Here is a 16,658-nt window from a genome sequence, read left to right on the forward strand (position 1 = left end):
CTACTTTGTGGCAACTTGTAGAGATTCCTTCCTTCCTTCCTTCCTTCCCCCCCCAGTTTGGGGGTCCTACTGGTAGAATTTAAATTTCCACCTTCTCCAGTTCTTCATTTTGTAGGAGGCATCAGCTGCATCTGCTTACAAAACACTCATGAAGGATCACAACTTTCTAAGGGAATGAACACTCAGTCTTTCCACCCTTTTCAGACAGTATTCACATCCTTAATGACACGACATTTCTCTTTATGCTCAAGGGGATTCCTCTAGTATCTCTCCCAATCCAGTTATTTCAGACTTCCTATTTAACAAATAATCTTCTAGCATTATAAAGGACAAGCAAGAACATAAATATATCAATCATTATTTCATAAAATTTCAATTATATAAAGTTGAGTCAACGTGCGATAAGAAGCAGATGCCAAGAACCTACCTACTTCCTGTGACAGCAGCAGAGTCTGGTTGTAGCCCTTTGCAAGGTGCCCTTGAGCACAGCATTCTGCTTGCAAACCAAAGTTAACATTTGCATAAGGTATAATCTCTGAGCAGTTAAGCCCAGAAGAGGAAGAAAAACAGTCCACTAAAATTGGAATACTCTAATTCCTTTTCCGAAAAAGGAAGATAATCTACCTCAGTTTATTGATGTCATTCACCTTAACAAATAAAAAAAAAAAAAACCCAGTTAATTCCTGGGCAGCTGTTCTACTTTCCAGACCCGCAGCTCCAGTGCATCTATGCTCTACCACAAGGACTTGACCTCTGCTGGAACAGCTTTTGAGGGCATTTCTGAGACTTCTCAGGCACCCCTGCTAATTTGGAGTTTCACAGAAATGGGTTCAAAATGGGTTTCACACGGGTTCAAAAAGCAAGCACGCAACTTTGCAGAAGGGGTGCCTGCCCAGGGCTAATAAGAGAGAGACGCCAACGTCTAGCTCAGAAAGCTGCTCAGAAGAGCCATTCAGCAGAGCGTTCTGGGGAACGCCGCCGCGTATGCGTGCCACGTTGTCACTCTTCCCCGCAGGGCGCTCAAACGGCACTCCCAGATAATCCAAAGGAGCAGATGACAGGTCACGCTACACAGGAAGGTAAGAAGCCCACAGTGCTCCCTGCTGCCTGACACATGCGAAGTTTCTTTCCTGATCCGAAACACGGCAAGCGTTCAGAACCCATCACCCTTCCCAACATCCTCTTCCAAGCTGAATTCAAAGCAACCTTCTTCCAAGGGCCAAGCTACACACCAAAAGAAAACTGTCCCACAGGCAGCCAGTACAAGCCCTGGAGCAGGAGTTTAATGCAATGCAGCTACAACACAAGCAAAAATGACCCAAAGTAGCGTTGTCTTTCAGTTGTATGCAACCCCATCTAGAGACTTGCAGCAAAAATAAAAGCTGGTATAAACACAGTGCGAGTGGAAACGTATGTTTTCTAAGTGCAAGAAACAGCAGAAAAAAGGGTTAAAAGAATGGTCTGCACTCGTAACAAAGGACACTGTTCCCAGCAGCAAAGCTGAGGAAGGTGCTGTGTCAAGCACAGAAGCTCCAGGCTGGTAAGACCCCAGCACAAACAAGTTATCAGTGGAAGAGCCTAGATCCCAACGTGAGGAGAACAGCAGGGCTGCATATCACACAGAGCATCTCCCTTTCTGTTAGCCCAGCAAGAGGACTGACTACAGACATGTATTTCAAACCCATATTCCAAACGAGGTAAAACAGAAAACGGCAGCGATCCGGCCTGTGATTTACGGCAGCCAAAGTAAGCTAGATTCCGAGGCAAAAACCACCCTGTAACAGCCAGCAACTTCTGAAGGATGCAACTAACCCGTCCAAAACTAATCTGCCATCACAAATCAGAGGAATTCCAGAGATGCGGTGAGGAGTTGACAGCTGACATCCTTTGTCCTCTGTGCTACACACAAACGATCCTGGTGAGATCACTTGTTCGCATGCATCTTGGTGCTTGCAAATATGCAAGTGCGTGAATGATTGAATGAAATCTAGAGAGAGTAAGTGTTAGGAGGCAAAATCAACTTTTTTTAGAGATTTTGTAAATAAATATCACCTTCCCCTTCCATAAGGGCTTGTACTGAGTTTTATTACACTTACTTCCCTACACCTGTTTCCAAACTACAAGGTACCAATTACTACTTCTGTTTTGTGAAGTTCTGGTACTAGTATTCTTTACCTTGAATTCACTCTTTCTCCCCAAATGCATTTATAAGAAGTCATCATCTCTCCCCATCTCTCGCACTTGTAAAAAAACGTTTACTTTAACAATCTCTGTTTTGTCAGACCAAATCTGTCAGGCTGACCAGGGAAACAGAATGAGTAAGGGTAATTCCCCTCCCGCAGCACAGACGGCCAGAGCTGCACGTGCTACTTTAAATGATGCCTTGCGCATTTCTGTCCCTAGTAAAAGCCCTTCAGCTCACGCACCTTAAGGCATCCCATTCTCCTTTGCAACAGTGCCATCACACCTACCAGTTAACGCCACAACTGACAAATACTTTTCACTCTTCTACTGCCTCCAGGACATGAATGTTGGCCTCTAGCAAAGGGATTTTTTGTATTACTGCCTAAGAGAGTGACTTTGTAATAACAGAAAAGGGATGAAATATTTGAAGACTGCAAAGAAGAGCTTTTAAATCTTCCCAAGAGCGAATGAGGTCTTCCTCCACATTGTAATACCTCTCAGCTATGTTATCGTCACTGTAGTCACTGGTTTGCCTCCCTCCTCATTCTGGTAATTCTCAGTCTAACCCAGGAAAGCCCCTCTCTTTCAGCCCCCCCCCCCCCCCCCCCAAATTATCCCTTCACAACTTCTGTAGCATTTCCTGCCTATGGGAAGCTTCAAACAAAGCTAGAGGAAACTGTATCTAATGCCACAGTTAAAACTAGATGAAATTGGTTATTGAAGAGTCATTAAGCTTGCTCAACACTTTGCACTTTTGATAAAACCATATTTCATTTGATCTCACTTCCTACCCACTCATTTACAACATCATTCAATGTCCTTAATCATATTTTTTCTAAAATCCAAGAGCGTACATAATATTAAGATCAAACTAATACGCTGCTAGAGGTGTTTGTTCACCCCGAGAAGTCCGTAGCCCTTCTCTGCTATTTTTCTCCTCTCATTTGGCATAGAAACTCTAAGGAGTAACTCAACGCCTTCTCAAGCTTGCGATCCTTCCACCCTAAAATTCAGACAATTTCTAGAACTCATTTTTTGCTTTTCTCAGGGGGTGTGCTTTACTCCCAACCTCACCTTTTGTCTGTTTTGCAACTTAACAAATGAAACCTGCTTGTGATCACTTGACCTGAGACCCCTTTCTTAAGTCATCTCTTTTACAAGATGCTTCCTACTCACTAAAACACTCTAAAATAATATATCACCTGATCAATCAAAACGGTCCAGTCTTGACTTCTGTCCCCAAAGCCTACAAACTTTGATTTGGTCTTTCCACAGCCTTAGCTACACGGCTTTCAACAAATTTAGTTCAAAGTTGTGAGAAATTTGTCATGGTTTGACCTCTGCAGCAGCCTCCAGAACAGCTAGGTTTCAGCTCCAAGTAATTGCATCCTTTGAGATAATATTATATTTGGTTTGCAGAAATTACCTCAATTTTACTCACTGTACTCACTCAATTACTTCAAATTACTCACAAGTCCAGGCGTTCCCACACGTCTCCTCAGAGAGACAAATCTTACAGGTCATTCTGTAGGCTTTTCCAAACTACAGCTCGACAACTCAACGTTCACTGAAATGCTTGGAACTACACAGTTAGCTAATCTGGTCTTCAATTACATGGAAATTGCTATTAAATCAAGAACGCGTTCAGCTCTACTCAATAACTGAAAGACAGTTTGGTAAAAGTTTGTCTGTAATGTTTTCTCCTCTTCAGAGACTCACCTGTAGAATTCGCTGCAGGATTGAAGGAAGAGCAATAAACGCAGCCATGTTGTTCAGCACTTGCATGGTCAAACTCTTCAAAGCTGAAATATCAAGTGTAAGAATCACCAGCAGCTTGTTTGGATTTGAGGAGTAAAGAGAGGCTCATCTTTCAAATTAGGACAGTTTCATTTTACTTCATGTTTTCTCATTTGAAAACCATTTTAGAAATTCTTTCTTCTGTCCATCTTTTACACTAAGCACAGATAGCTTTTTGGTATCAGGAAGCAGATTTAAAAGATTTCAATGTCAGGATGCTTCTCCCCACTCCTCCTTCTCCCTGCCCGCATTAAATTTTCTCACATTTTGCGACTGTCTTGGTAGCATCATCATTCACTTTTCTTATTGCTACCAAAAGCCAATCTGCAGCCCTTGCTCATGTCATAGTCACGACTAAAGCACCTAGAATTAACCTTTGCATGCTACTTTTTTCCCTTCATTCCCAACATTAAGAGCCTATATTCACCTACATTCAACTCACACACCCCAGCAACTCAACTTCCTCATAGGGACAATTAGGGTTGCTTGGGAAGTATGCATGATCCAAGTGTATTATACTCTGTTATACCGTTACATCATCATTTCTGGTATCACTTAAGATAATCACTTCTCTGCAGGCATCAGATAATCTACTAGATTATCTATAGATAGATCATCTAGATAATCTAGATAATCTGAGTTTAGAGGAAAAGATGAGTTGAAGAAAGAGGGGCGATGTTTGGATTTGGGTTACTGATCTCTGCAATACTATTCCCACGAGTCCGGGTACAGTTACCAGTTATTGGAGGGAGAGAAGTAGAGGGAGGCCAGACAGAATGTTAACCATAGCACTTTCTTGAAATTTGTTGTGATCCTTAATCATGCAAAACTACCATCACTGTGGAAAACAGGCCTGGAACAGACTTTAACTGCTCTTAAGTCTCTCAAAATGGGAGGCCAATGGGAGGATTCCAGATACGCTACTGTCACCCACACAGATTCAGTGGGATGGAGCTAGAGTGGAGAGCTTAGCTGGCGTATTTGACTTCTACCAATTTTACATATAATAGATAGATGCAGGGATAAGAGTACAAAAAGGCTAGACATGCAAGATGATAGCGTATTATGTCAGAAGTTCCCAGAGCGCAGACTGCAACCTACTTACAGCCCGGAACGCCTTTGTACATGCTGTGCATACTGGCTTTTTAACTGAGACCATTCTCAGTGGACCCCGTTGAGCAGAGGAGACTGTGGTAGGGCATCTCTTCCACTGAAGATCAGAAAAAGTACCTGGCTGACAGCTGCAGCCTACCAAAAGCCCAGCTTGAGCTCTTAGTCCTGTAACCACTACGGTTCAGATCTACAGCAGCGAATTTAGGACTCGAGTGACAAAACTGCTTTCTGCCTCTGCGATCAGTAGAGAAGGAGAGACAGCACGCAGATTTTGATTAGTATTTGGGGCCACAAAATGTCAAAATACTTACATTCGGAGTATCGACACTGTGAAGAACCAGACAGTTTCTGTGGGGACATCATAGCCTCCAGCAGAGGAAACCAGAGGGCCTAAAGTAATCGAACACAGCACAAAAGCAGTTTAAAAAAAAAAAAAAAAAAGCAAAACTAAAAATCAGGTGTGACCAATATCACAGTTTGACTTCCAAAGACTCACTTTCATATACTGAAAAACAGAATTACATTTCTCACATTATGACTGCAGTGGAAACGACCTGAAGCACGTTAAAACAGTCTCAGAGCAAAGCATTCCTGGATCTGCTTTCAGTCTAACTCACTCATATTTTAGACCAACATACCACTTGACTGGGATCAGAGCATAGGGGAACTTTGGCTCCTGCTGTCCCCCCCCCAATTTCTCCTTCATTTAAGATGCAAACTTTCTGGGGTGGAAACTACCTATATAAAAGACAGCACAGCGAATGGATCCTGACTTGAATAGAGCATCTAAATTCTCCAGGAAGTATGCATGTCTACGATACAGAAGTCAAGTAAATAAAAAACATCATGTAATTAGTTCAATGCATGTACCAAACTAGGGGAGTTGTGAAAAATCGTATGTTATTGTACTTGGGAAGCTCATCCTTCACCTGGCGGCCAGAGTCAAATCTTATCTGGGCATCGACAAAGCAATTAGCCATCAGGTGGAACAGGGACCAGAGTGACAGCAAACACCAGTTCAAACCTACCCAATTAGGCAGGCTGGCCATAAGCACTCTGTGTGTGCATGTAGATACCTCCTCTTTGATAAAACACAGTAACCGTCTGTAGCACAGCAAAATCCTCTGAGAAAAGAACCTGAGCTGGTCACCTTGTACACTGGACAGCGCCCAGAAGAAATTACAGATTTTTTGACTTCTAGCCATGCTGCCTCTTCAGATACACGAACACTGTTCTTGGTTTGAGTTCAGCTATGTAAGCTATGTGTAACCGTAGGAGTAACGATGCCTTCAATGTCACTGACACTGGCAAAATGCAAACACAGCCTCAATACAACGCAGTAAGTTCTCTGCAAGAACTCAAGCAAGCTGTATTGTCTCTACCTCTCAAAGACTAGGCTGACGTTAAACTCAATTCGGAATAGCAAAATTCTCCAGCTGCAGCGACAGTAACACCTAACTATGTCAGCTGCTTAATGCAAGGGTACAAAGTTGGGACCCATTGCCTTCTTTAGCGTCTGATGGACATTCAAGCCAAAAATTTCAACTGAAGCTAAGAACGGAGGAAAGGATGTTGTCTCAGCTGCTTCTCCACTGCTGATACGCGCTTCATTCTGTACCTCGCTCTTATGAGTGAGCACACGCTAGAGAATTTCTCTCTTATGGGGTTAAAACCTTGACCTTTGCGAGAAGAACATGAGGCAGAGCAACATAATGACTGATAGATGGGGAAAGGAAGGGGCATGAGAGGAGAGTTTCTAGGGATGCAGAGACCTTCGTTAGTTCTAATGACATGCTTTTTATTCCCTTACCTCTCGTTGTTGCTGGTTTAAACTGTGTGAATTCCTCTGGCAAAGAGCAATTGTTTTCATTAAGGTATCTTCGATATTTTCTAGCAGGGGGAGTTCTGCTGAACCTAAGTTTCGGGGGGAAAAAACAAACTGTAATTATAAAAAAGATTAGATATATTAACTCCCAATCATCCTGCAAAATAAAATGACACTTTTCATCTGTTCCCTACAGCATGCAACTACACTCTAAAGACAGGCCCTGATTTTTGGCATTTTTCCTGACTAATAGAATAAATTGAGCCTATAAAACATTTCACACAATCTAATAAGGAAGATCTTAGTTGTGGTATAGGATATAGCTAAGCAACAAATATGACCACTGCATTTGAGTAGGTGCCCTTAAGTCCTGGTGCTAGCACACGGGGCAGGCATGCATATGCTCACTTTCTGTAGGCAGAATAGTATCACTTCTCTGAGATTTTTGCTTCAGAGAAGCTACTTTCAGATGCCTCTCATCACTGTTTCATATATGACTGATAAAGCTCTGTAACGAGTCTGAACGGATTCTAACAAGGGAAACATTTCTGGTAAGCCAGTAAGAGTAACAGTCACAACCAAAAGAACTAACAACAGGCCGGGTTACCAAACACAGACAATCCATCATATAAAGTTTGTTTGCAAGCCTTGCTAGAGATCCGAGCAGCAGAGTGAGGCAGTCTCATTGCAATTACTGCCACAGCCACGTGAATATAAAAAATGTCACTGTAATACCTAGAAACCTGAATCATGAAAGAGGATCTCATTATGCCAAGTGTCAAACATACACATTTTACATTCTTGTATTTGCTGCTTCTTTTTAATAGAAAATGGAATCTAAATTTATAACTCTTACTTTCATCATCTTGCGTAAGCTTCAGCAACTTGCTCTGCAATCGCTAAAACAAAAGAGAGAATCCAGAACGTTAAACCTGAAGAATCTTGATGTGTTTTTAAAAGGTATGTTTACAAAGGCTCTCCCTCATTTAGTTCCTCAATATGAACAACGCAGTACAAATTCCTTTCCAAATACAGAAAGGAAAACAAAAGCTCAAAAACGGATTGTGTTTTAAGAAAAATTCCAGCATCTATCTGTTATGCTTGGAAAGACAATCTTCAAATCATGCCAGAAAAACATACTGATGTGCTGAGTCTGCAGACAACCTAAAACATAGCTCTCTGACAGAAGGTAAATGCTTCCATGCGTTCAAGTGGGAAACAAACTGAGAAGCAGTGACAGTATCAAGCCTTAGCACAAGCCATCATGCTGATGAGGAGCCTGGCAAAAATGCCACATTCAGGATCTCCGCACCATACCTCGAGCATAACCAGAAAGGCGCCATGGATATCTCCCTTCTTCTCCAGTAAATACGAGGATGCTTCATGGAGCTGATGCTTCTGCGTTATCTGAGTTAAAATAAAAAGTGAATTTCTATCTTAAGAAATTGGCCAGCATTTGCTTTGTTTACTTGATAAGACAATGACAACTGGATGGTCAGAGAGGATTTGTCCCCACATGTTTACAGATACACGTCACCCAGTCCGAGCACCCCTACTTTTCCCCATACAGGCTACATTGCATTTGTTTCTAAATATTATTGCTACCACCAGCATCTTAAAATATATATACAAATCAAGATCAAGGACAGGCTATTAGTCAAAATTTTTGTAAACACAAGAGACAGGCAAGCCTCCAGCACGAGTCAAATTTTGGTGGTGTTTTCCAAAAAAACTGGTTCCTATCATTTCAGATGCCTTCAACACATCAACCAACATTCCCAGCACAATAAGGAACTCTAATCCTGTATTCTAATCAAATCGGAAAGCATGGTTTTCTTTTCCTATGCACCTGTTTTCATACAAAACAAAACCATCAGAAGCCAATCTGTATTCTGCAGTTACTCAGTAGATTCAGTACATTAATGGCCTTTTCTTATTAGCCCCGAGACTAAATTTTGAATCAGTATATTAAGTATAGCTAACCATGCTGCAAGAGAGCAGTTTTGGAGCTTGAGAGGACCAGCAGTGTTGGAATTGGATTTGGAGAGCATCTAGGAAGTAACCCACACCCTAAGCTAAAACTACTTTTACAGTACTTTAAAGAGGTGGGAGCTGATTTGAAGGCTTTCCCTATAGCCTCTGTCCTCATTCATCTCCCTCCTACCTGGATGGTTTCTTCCAGCCTGCAGAATTCCAAAACTTTCAGCGTCTCCAAAACCTGGTCTGGGCTGTAGTGACACAGCAGCTCAACAAACTGCTCCGTGATGCAGGGCGGTAAGTGTATCAGGTCCTGATTTATGCCTTCTCTGGAATACAAAAGGCATAGGAGACCCGTGTCAAACTCTACCCTGGCCAGAAGCCTGGCTGAAAAGCAGAGTTTCTTATTGAGCTCTACTTTGTCTTTCACACTTAATACAGAGGGGGGGGGGGGGGGGGGAACAGTGCTTTTAAGGGAAAAATTATGCTGTCTCCACTAGGTACTGGAAATCAGTTAATAGGCATTCTGTTTGTTCCACGACAACTTCCACTGATTCCTCAGTATTACCCAAGACCCTGGGAAGAAACATTCCAGCCCAGACGCTGCTCCAGCAATTCTATGGAAAACAGATGCAAGGAATTCACCTAGTTCTTTGCTGCAGCCTTAAGGCGGCTGAATGGTCTTTTTAGATTCTGATCATCTGTTTGTCCTGCAGACCTGCCCTGCATGTGTTTGAAGAAAAAGTTTGTTGATTTTTGCTCATTAATCCTGAAGCTCTTCTTTGACCTGCTTCATCCTTTTTTAATGTCTCATCTGCTAGAATACAATCCCTTGTATCGACTTCATTTAGATACGACTTTGTGCTTTTTTCTGGAAACAGCCTCATTTATTTAGTTCCCCCTTCTCAAACTGAACAAAACTGTGGTGAAGTGGTTTCTGTTCTTGCAGAGACAATGACTCTATGCACATTATGATCATTAGTTCAGCAGATCTCCAGCTGAAAGGTTTTGAACCAGGTGCTGCGTATTGCTCAGGACCAAGCCAAAGGCTGCATCCTCTCAAGGGTTTGCAACCAGCTGCGCCATTTGTTTCCAATTAGAACCAAAAATGTCCGTCTTGTCTCTCATCACATAACCTGCTCATTCAATATGGGTAGGTGAAGTCTCCAATCTCTGCTGTGTTTCCAGCCCTTGCTGTCTCCCTGACCCCCTCTGGCTTGACACAAGCAACGCTGCCAGGCTAGTCAGAGGCACTCAGCAGCGCAGACATGACATTATTCTCTTCTGCTTAAGGCCGTGGCTGATGCTGCTTGGCATGAGCTCCTCCGAAGGCCAGACTAGGGTTTCCCTTCTGATTTTAGGCTATGCGATTTCTGCAGGTGAAGCTCCAAATACAAGTAATAAATTCATTTAATAAAGGTGTACTTTAAAAAGGATTCTTCCAGGTCCTTTCCAGTAACAGCTGTTGGCACTACAATATTCTGCGCAGTGGCCATTTTCCAGTCCCTTGGCTTATTAAATATCCTTCTAATGTGGCAGCAGAACTCACAGCACAACTGTGCACTGTGCCTGTCACTAGCCATGTGTACTGATTGCTTTCCACTCATCTTGTTTCTAAGAGCAACCACAAAGCATGAGATTTCCAAGATTTAGGATAACGAGGATGACCCTTTCCTGGAGAGAGGGATAACACCTACAACCCTGCAAACTGAACAGCAATTCATGACCACTGTAGATTAAATTCCTCGTGCGGAGAAAGAGCAAAAGTTCATCTTCCGTAGGAAACAGGGCTCTTAAGCCTATTCTGAAGCCATAGCCAGAAAAGAAAACAGACCAAGGTATATATTTAGTTCTCTTACCTTTCTGAACAGAAATTCCTAATCAGGAGGTGATATGTTGATGGGCAAACCGTACAGCCATGGCATGGAAGAGGTCTAATATACAATCCGAAACTATCATCTTCTGGGAGCTACAAAGGCTACCAGGATTATTATCCAATAAAGGGCAGCAGAGCACTGAGCCCCTAGCACACCAGAAGCAGCTTATCATGATTACAGTGTGAATTGCTTGATTATAAATGATATTTGCCTAGAAATGAAAGCCTCGCAGGTACCGATGAGAGTGTCCAAAGTATCCAAAGTGTCCAAAGACTTTTGCAGGGCCAAATAAACAACCCTAAAACCTAAAGAAATCAGCTACCCTCCTGCATTTACCATCCACTCCCACAAATCAAATCCTAAACTCCACCCACACATAGAAGGGAGCAAGCGTTCTCCTTTTTGGTACTAGACCAAAAAAAAAAAGTGCTTTCTGTCTTAAATGTCCGTCTACTCAAATAAATTTCTGTCTACTCAAATATAAAAAATGGCCAGTCTTACATTTTTAATATGAGAACAAAGATTTAGTGTGGGAATAACCCTGTCACCTAAAATTCATGGCTTCATGGGCAAGCCAACCTTTTCCTTAACTGTTTCACTTAAGACATCCAGAGAAGAAAGAAAGGAAAAATTGCTGAACTTCAAGAATGTCAAAAACTAACCAAGAGCCTTGAGACTTGCAGGTCCTGCTCAGTTCAATGTGATCAAGAACCTCTTCAACATAGCCACGCCAGACATCTCCCCTGCCATAACCTACAGACTCTTTTCAGGAAGGAAGAGATCATTACTGACTTCTCACAAACCCTGGCACAGGGGAGTTTTGCCATGCCATGGCTAGCTGATCAATCAGAAGAGCCACTGTAACAGAACCTAAAAGTTTAGGCATCTGTTAATATGTGTATAGACCCAAAACACCATGTTGCTAAATACATTAATATTGTGGGAACACAACTCACAAATTATATTGCAAACACATACGTTTCAATGCATTGGTTTACGGAGGAAAAAACTGAGAAAGAGTTTAAAAATGAAAACAAAGCAAAGGCTATGATGAATGAACCTCAGTTCATTGCGTACGTGACATACGCGTTGGCATATGCTACATTCTCCGCTTTCTGTGGCTGTTTATAAGATATGGACATACGGACATTTGGTTTTAATTTCCCTAGACGGTTTCTATTAACCCTGTTCCCTCTCTTCCTTACCCCCCCCCTCCTGCCTTCACTTCTTTCCAATGCCTTTAAAATAAATCTCTAGCTAAATTAAATGGGCCAAAATAATCCCTAACGCAATTCCACCGAATCAGTACAGTTACACTAGCATCATGAGTCTTGTTCCCCATGTGATCAAGCAGTCCTTCGTATCCGAGACATTAAAAGATCATTTGCTACACCAAGAGTCCCTCTCTTTATAAGAACTTTGCTCAGAAAAAGCCTATAAACATTTTAACTAATTGAAAAGAGACAGATGTTTTCAGAAAAACCTAATCATAATTTTATGTATTGATACACTACAAAGTATAGGTACATCTGCGGATTAGGCCTTGCACAGTAAGATTTCTCCCTCCTCCTTCCCTCTGGACATTGTTCAGCTCATTTTCATATGTCTCAGAAGGAGACAACCTTATTGCACTGGTAACAGACCACAGGATCTTGGCTGCTACAAAGAAGTCATTCCAGTCATCTGGCATCCCTACAGAGCACTTCTTACCGCAGTTTAATATTGACAGGTTAAACCTTGGGCTTCTAGTCCTTTTGCTTTAAGGGCAATCACTGCTACAAGGGAATTCAAAGTATTCAGTAGTACTTGTTTCATTTTTCTGCACAAAAGCCCCACTTATCTTTTATTTATTGAGTAGTCTGGGATCTGCAATCCAGTCAGTATGAGGTTTACCTTCTTTACTGGGGATGCTGAAAATCATACTGCAGTGCAGAGAACTGCTGGACTTTGGAACACAGAATAGCAACTGTTCACATAAACTTTGCTACAACGCACAGGGCACGACAAGACAAGCCACGCAGCCTGATGCAGCTTGCTGAATGTCAGCCTTGGAGGGAAGAGCAGAGATCTTTTTAAAGATCAGATACAGAAAGTTGTTTCCTTTTGCTGGTTTGAACATCTGATGCGTTGCTTTTGATTAGAAGACAACTACATGAGAAATGGCTGCATTTGGCTCTAATTATGGTGGAGCTAGATTAGATAGGTTCATTACTCAGAGATTATGGAAGACATTCTATGCGTAAGATTAAAATCCAGGTTAATTGCTACCTTCATCGGGTCTCACTTGCTGTAAATGAAGTGATATCATAGCATAAACAACAGTCCTACTTAACATCCAGCTTGATATAATTTCTGCTTAACTAAATCATACAATTTCTCTACCTACAAAACCCAACCAGGATATTTGCTTGTCAAAATTCTGATTTTATATTCTGACTTCTAAGAAACATGATACATGTGAGAGCTAACCCCTTCCATACCAACATGATTCTAACACTTCGGGAAATAGCAAGGTAAGTCTTTTTTTTTTTTTTTTATTTACATCCTAACAAAACTCAAAAGAGTGATTATTCCCAAGTTCTAGCTTCCGAAACATGTTTTTTTTCATTCAATTCAAATTAGAACCAAAACATTGACACTTGAGTTTAGATAATATTACCTTTTCTTACTACTCCTCCTGATAAAGCACAATAATTAATTTGTAGCTAATTGATAAAACAAGATCTCTCCAGAAAAATCTTAAAGTGAATTGCATTAACAATTGCTGGAGGGCAACTGGAGCTGTGCAGATATAAATCTCTTACAAAATAAATAAGTAAAATCAGGGGCTTGTAGCATTTGAAACTGATTCAACAGAAAGAGAACACTCAGTGCTGAAATACTGAAAGAACAGGAGCAGATGGAGCAAACAACTAGTTAAAGAGAAGTTTGCAATGAAATATGGCAGCAGATCTGAAATTAGAGATAAATGAAAAATGCCAATAGACCAAAGCATCTTTCTATTTATGTTAAATTTTGGGCACCTCAGTGAAGTAATTAAACCAGTGGGTGCCTGAGAACAGAAACGGCAGATCAGTCACAGGGTAACCATTTCACAGCCTTCCCAAAAGAGCTGGTGCTGCAATGCCCAAACTCCCACCAACGTGGGGGAAGCATCACACTGCACGTCCTGGAACCCACACCACTTCCCATTTAGGAAACCAGACGTGGGCTCTGCTCAAGAATGCGCCACAGAGCAGCGTTATTTTTCCTTTCCTTGGGCAGTTTGAAGGGCAAGTCTCCTTTTCTAAGCCCTAAACTTGCATGTAGACCACATACTGTTTCAGAGGAATATATTTTAACTCGTATTTTAAAGCAACGGTTTATAAATGGTCCAATTTTCTTACGTACCTTGGGTCAAGAAGACTCCTCAGAAACTGGAAGAGTAAGAACTGGTCCTACATAATAGGAGGAGACAAAGCATTACTACTTTAAGCAGCGTGTTATAAACCAGCGATTCCTGCACTATATCTATTGAAGGAAATACTGTTCATGGCTGGCGTTCGCTCAAGAAGTCGGTTTAGGCACTTGCCTTAAGTAAACCCTTATACACCACTTTCTTTGAGAATCTGTTTGCTGACACCGGGTCTGCCCGACCTCTGCGCGCAAGCCATACTGCACTCCAAACTGAAAACTGCGCTATCAAGTGACACAATTAGCAACTTGGTGATCATACATTTTTATGGCCAGACCTTCCCAAACAGGCCAAATAATTTAACACAGCAATTCTTGCAGCTGAATAGCTATAAACCTAGTTTATGACACAGTGGCAAACTCACCACTACTCTTGGCAACCTGGGAAGAGAATGAATGCACCAAAGGGTGTCACGTGTCTCTTACAAGCATGGCAACCCCACTGCAAAGAAGCACCAAAGAACTTTTACACTTTACCTGAAGGTTTGTAATGATGCGCTCAATCTGCTCACTGAAGTGAATGGCTACCAAGTCGGCTGCTTTACATGGGCTCAGCGACAACAACTCCTTTGGAGGGAATCACAACAAAAATGATTACCATTAGTTTTATAGGCGATGTAACTACATAGCCTCACTGAGTCCATTCATATTGAAGTCCATGCATACCAACTGCATCTTTACCTAGATGAAAGCTCTAAAATAATAAACACCGTCACCCAAAAAAGGATTTGGAAAAAAAAAATTAGAAGGAAGGCAGTTTGGAAAAAGACACTTTTGAAAGTCAATGATTTAAGTCTGCAACAGTAAGAACGCAAAACTCTTCACACCAGTCAGACAGCATCTCTGTCCTAAGGCAAGGGAATGATTTCATGAGGTTTTCTGACAATGGCCTTTACTCCGTGCTGACGGGACCAGCTAGTGCCAGCTGGGAAGAGTGCCCAGCGGTAAAGAGGAAACAAAGCCATCAGCTGACTCTACAGGGCATTTCTCAGTCAAATGGAAACAGTTTTTAAAGACTACTGGCCTGAACTAAACTGTAATCAAAGGTTTAGAACAAGTTTCCTGAAATTGCTAATTCCCCTGATATCCGTCCAGAACTGAAAAAGCATCCTTGAATAATCTCTTTACTGTCATCAAAGGAAAAAGAAAAACTTTAAGATGCCTGTTGTTCGTCTCCTGCCAAGCTTGATCTAAAAGATCGTACAAGATTACACAAGTTCACACAGCTCAGAATGAGTTTTCAGCTCCTAATGCTTTCGTACTTCCAATTGAGAAGCAACTGCTTCAAACATATTTTTGGTAAACAATAACCCTTCCCAAAACCCCCTGCTAAGCCTACAAAGGAGAAAGTATTGCCTTACAAAACAAAAACAACTGTTAAAAAGTGATACAGAAAGAAAAGCTTCATAAACACATAACGGAAAGAAGAAATTTCTGGAAAAGCTCCCTAGCAGTAACTTGGTCTCCAAACACATGTTGCAGCCACCGATTCAGCTGGTAAGAGTACCAGACCAGGGTGAAGGGAAGTAAGGAAGCAACAAGGCAAAGTGTTACTGTTCTTTTCCAAGGTGAAGGACCTAGCCACAAGCTCTCTAAAGAAGATATACATCAGAAGAGGTATTCTGTGAATTTGGCAAAGGAAAATTTGCTCGTTGTATGTAACCCAGAACATGAGAACATGGAACTACACCGCTTCTAGAGTAGGCAAGACAAAGCAGATCTGCAGTGTTTGACCCCAGAGCTTTACTGCATGAGCCACAGCTCTTCATTGTTTCCTTAGTACCAAGGAGCATGACTCATTCACCTAACAAGCCAAGGAAATACCATGGATGCAAAAGGTCTCAATAACAGCAGCACAGTTAGAGGAACACAGGAAGGATGTAGTGGTCACTGCCTTAAGTTGCCTGGACAGTGGCTGGAGTCAGATGGACCAGCCTCCCTATGACTGTCACTTCTGGATCAGCGGTGAGCTTCACAGCCTCCTCCACGCAAACTGTCTTGGAGCTTGGGTTCTCATCTTAACCCAGGCTTGAATAATTTGCAAATATAGTACTTCTTGAGCAGACAGCCCTCGAGGAGGCAGTAGTAACACAAGGCACGTGGGTCTGAGGATAGAAAGTGACCCTCACAAACAACATTATGATTGAAAAGCAGCTTTAGACTTTACTTTGAAGATGATAAACATCAAAGAACCATCACTGTGTAGAATGATGGAGAGAATAAGAAATGGCATTGACCACAAACTCTACTGTGTGTGTCATACGTCCACCAGGAAGAACACTGCTAGTTCCCACTGAAAAGGCTGCTTTCCTGTTTTCATACCTCAGCAGATGAAAGGACAGTTGTTCAAAGCCCTGAAATCACAGCATCACTCCAGTAAAACTCTATTGTTTTAAGTCTTGTGAAAGTTTGAGAGCAGGATTAATACACTG

The 16,658-nt window shown here is 41.8% G+C and overlaps 1 protein-coding gene across 3 annotated transcripts in view; it reads right to left on the reverse strand.

Moving 5' to 3' along the window:
• VPS8 (VPS8 subunit of CORVET complex) overlaps positions 1–16,658 on the reverse strand; it is an 86,060-nt gene that overhangs the window by 20,323 nt on the left and 49,079 nt on the right. For all 3 annotated transcript variants that reach the window (XM_068955027.1, XM_068955026.1, XM_068955028.1), the window contains exons 33-40: positions 14,704–14,793; positions 14,164–14,210; positions 9,084–9,225; positions 8,237–8,326; positions 7,776–7,818; positions 6,905–7,008; positions 5,406–5,484; positions 3,904–3,986 (exon numbers count right to left, since the gene is read on the reverse strand). In XM_068955027.1, coding sequence (XP_068811128.1) covers positions 3,904–3,986; positions 5,406–5,484; positions 6,905–7,008; positions 7,776–7,818; positions 8,237–8,326; positions 9,084–9,225; positions 14,164–14,210; positions 14,704–14,793 — 678 coding nt within the window. The remainder of the gene's footprint in view (positions 1–3,903; positions 3,987–5,405; positions 5,485–6,904; positions 7,009–7,775; positions 7,819–8,236; positions 8,327–9,083; positions 9,226–14,163; positions 14,211–14,703; positions 14,794–16,658) is intronic.

This window comes from Struthio camelus, chromosome 9 (genome assembly GCF_040807025.1).
Source record: "Struthio camelus isolate bStrCam1 chromosome 9, bStrCam1.hap1, whole genome shotgun sequence".
NCBI classification, from domain to species: Eukaryota; Metazoa; Chordata; class Aves; order Struthioniformes; family Struthionidae; genus Struthio; species Struthio camelus.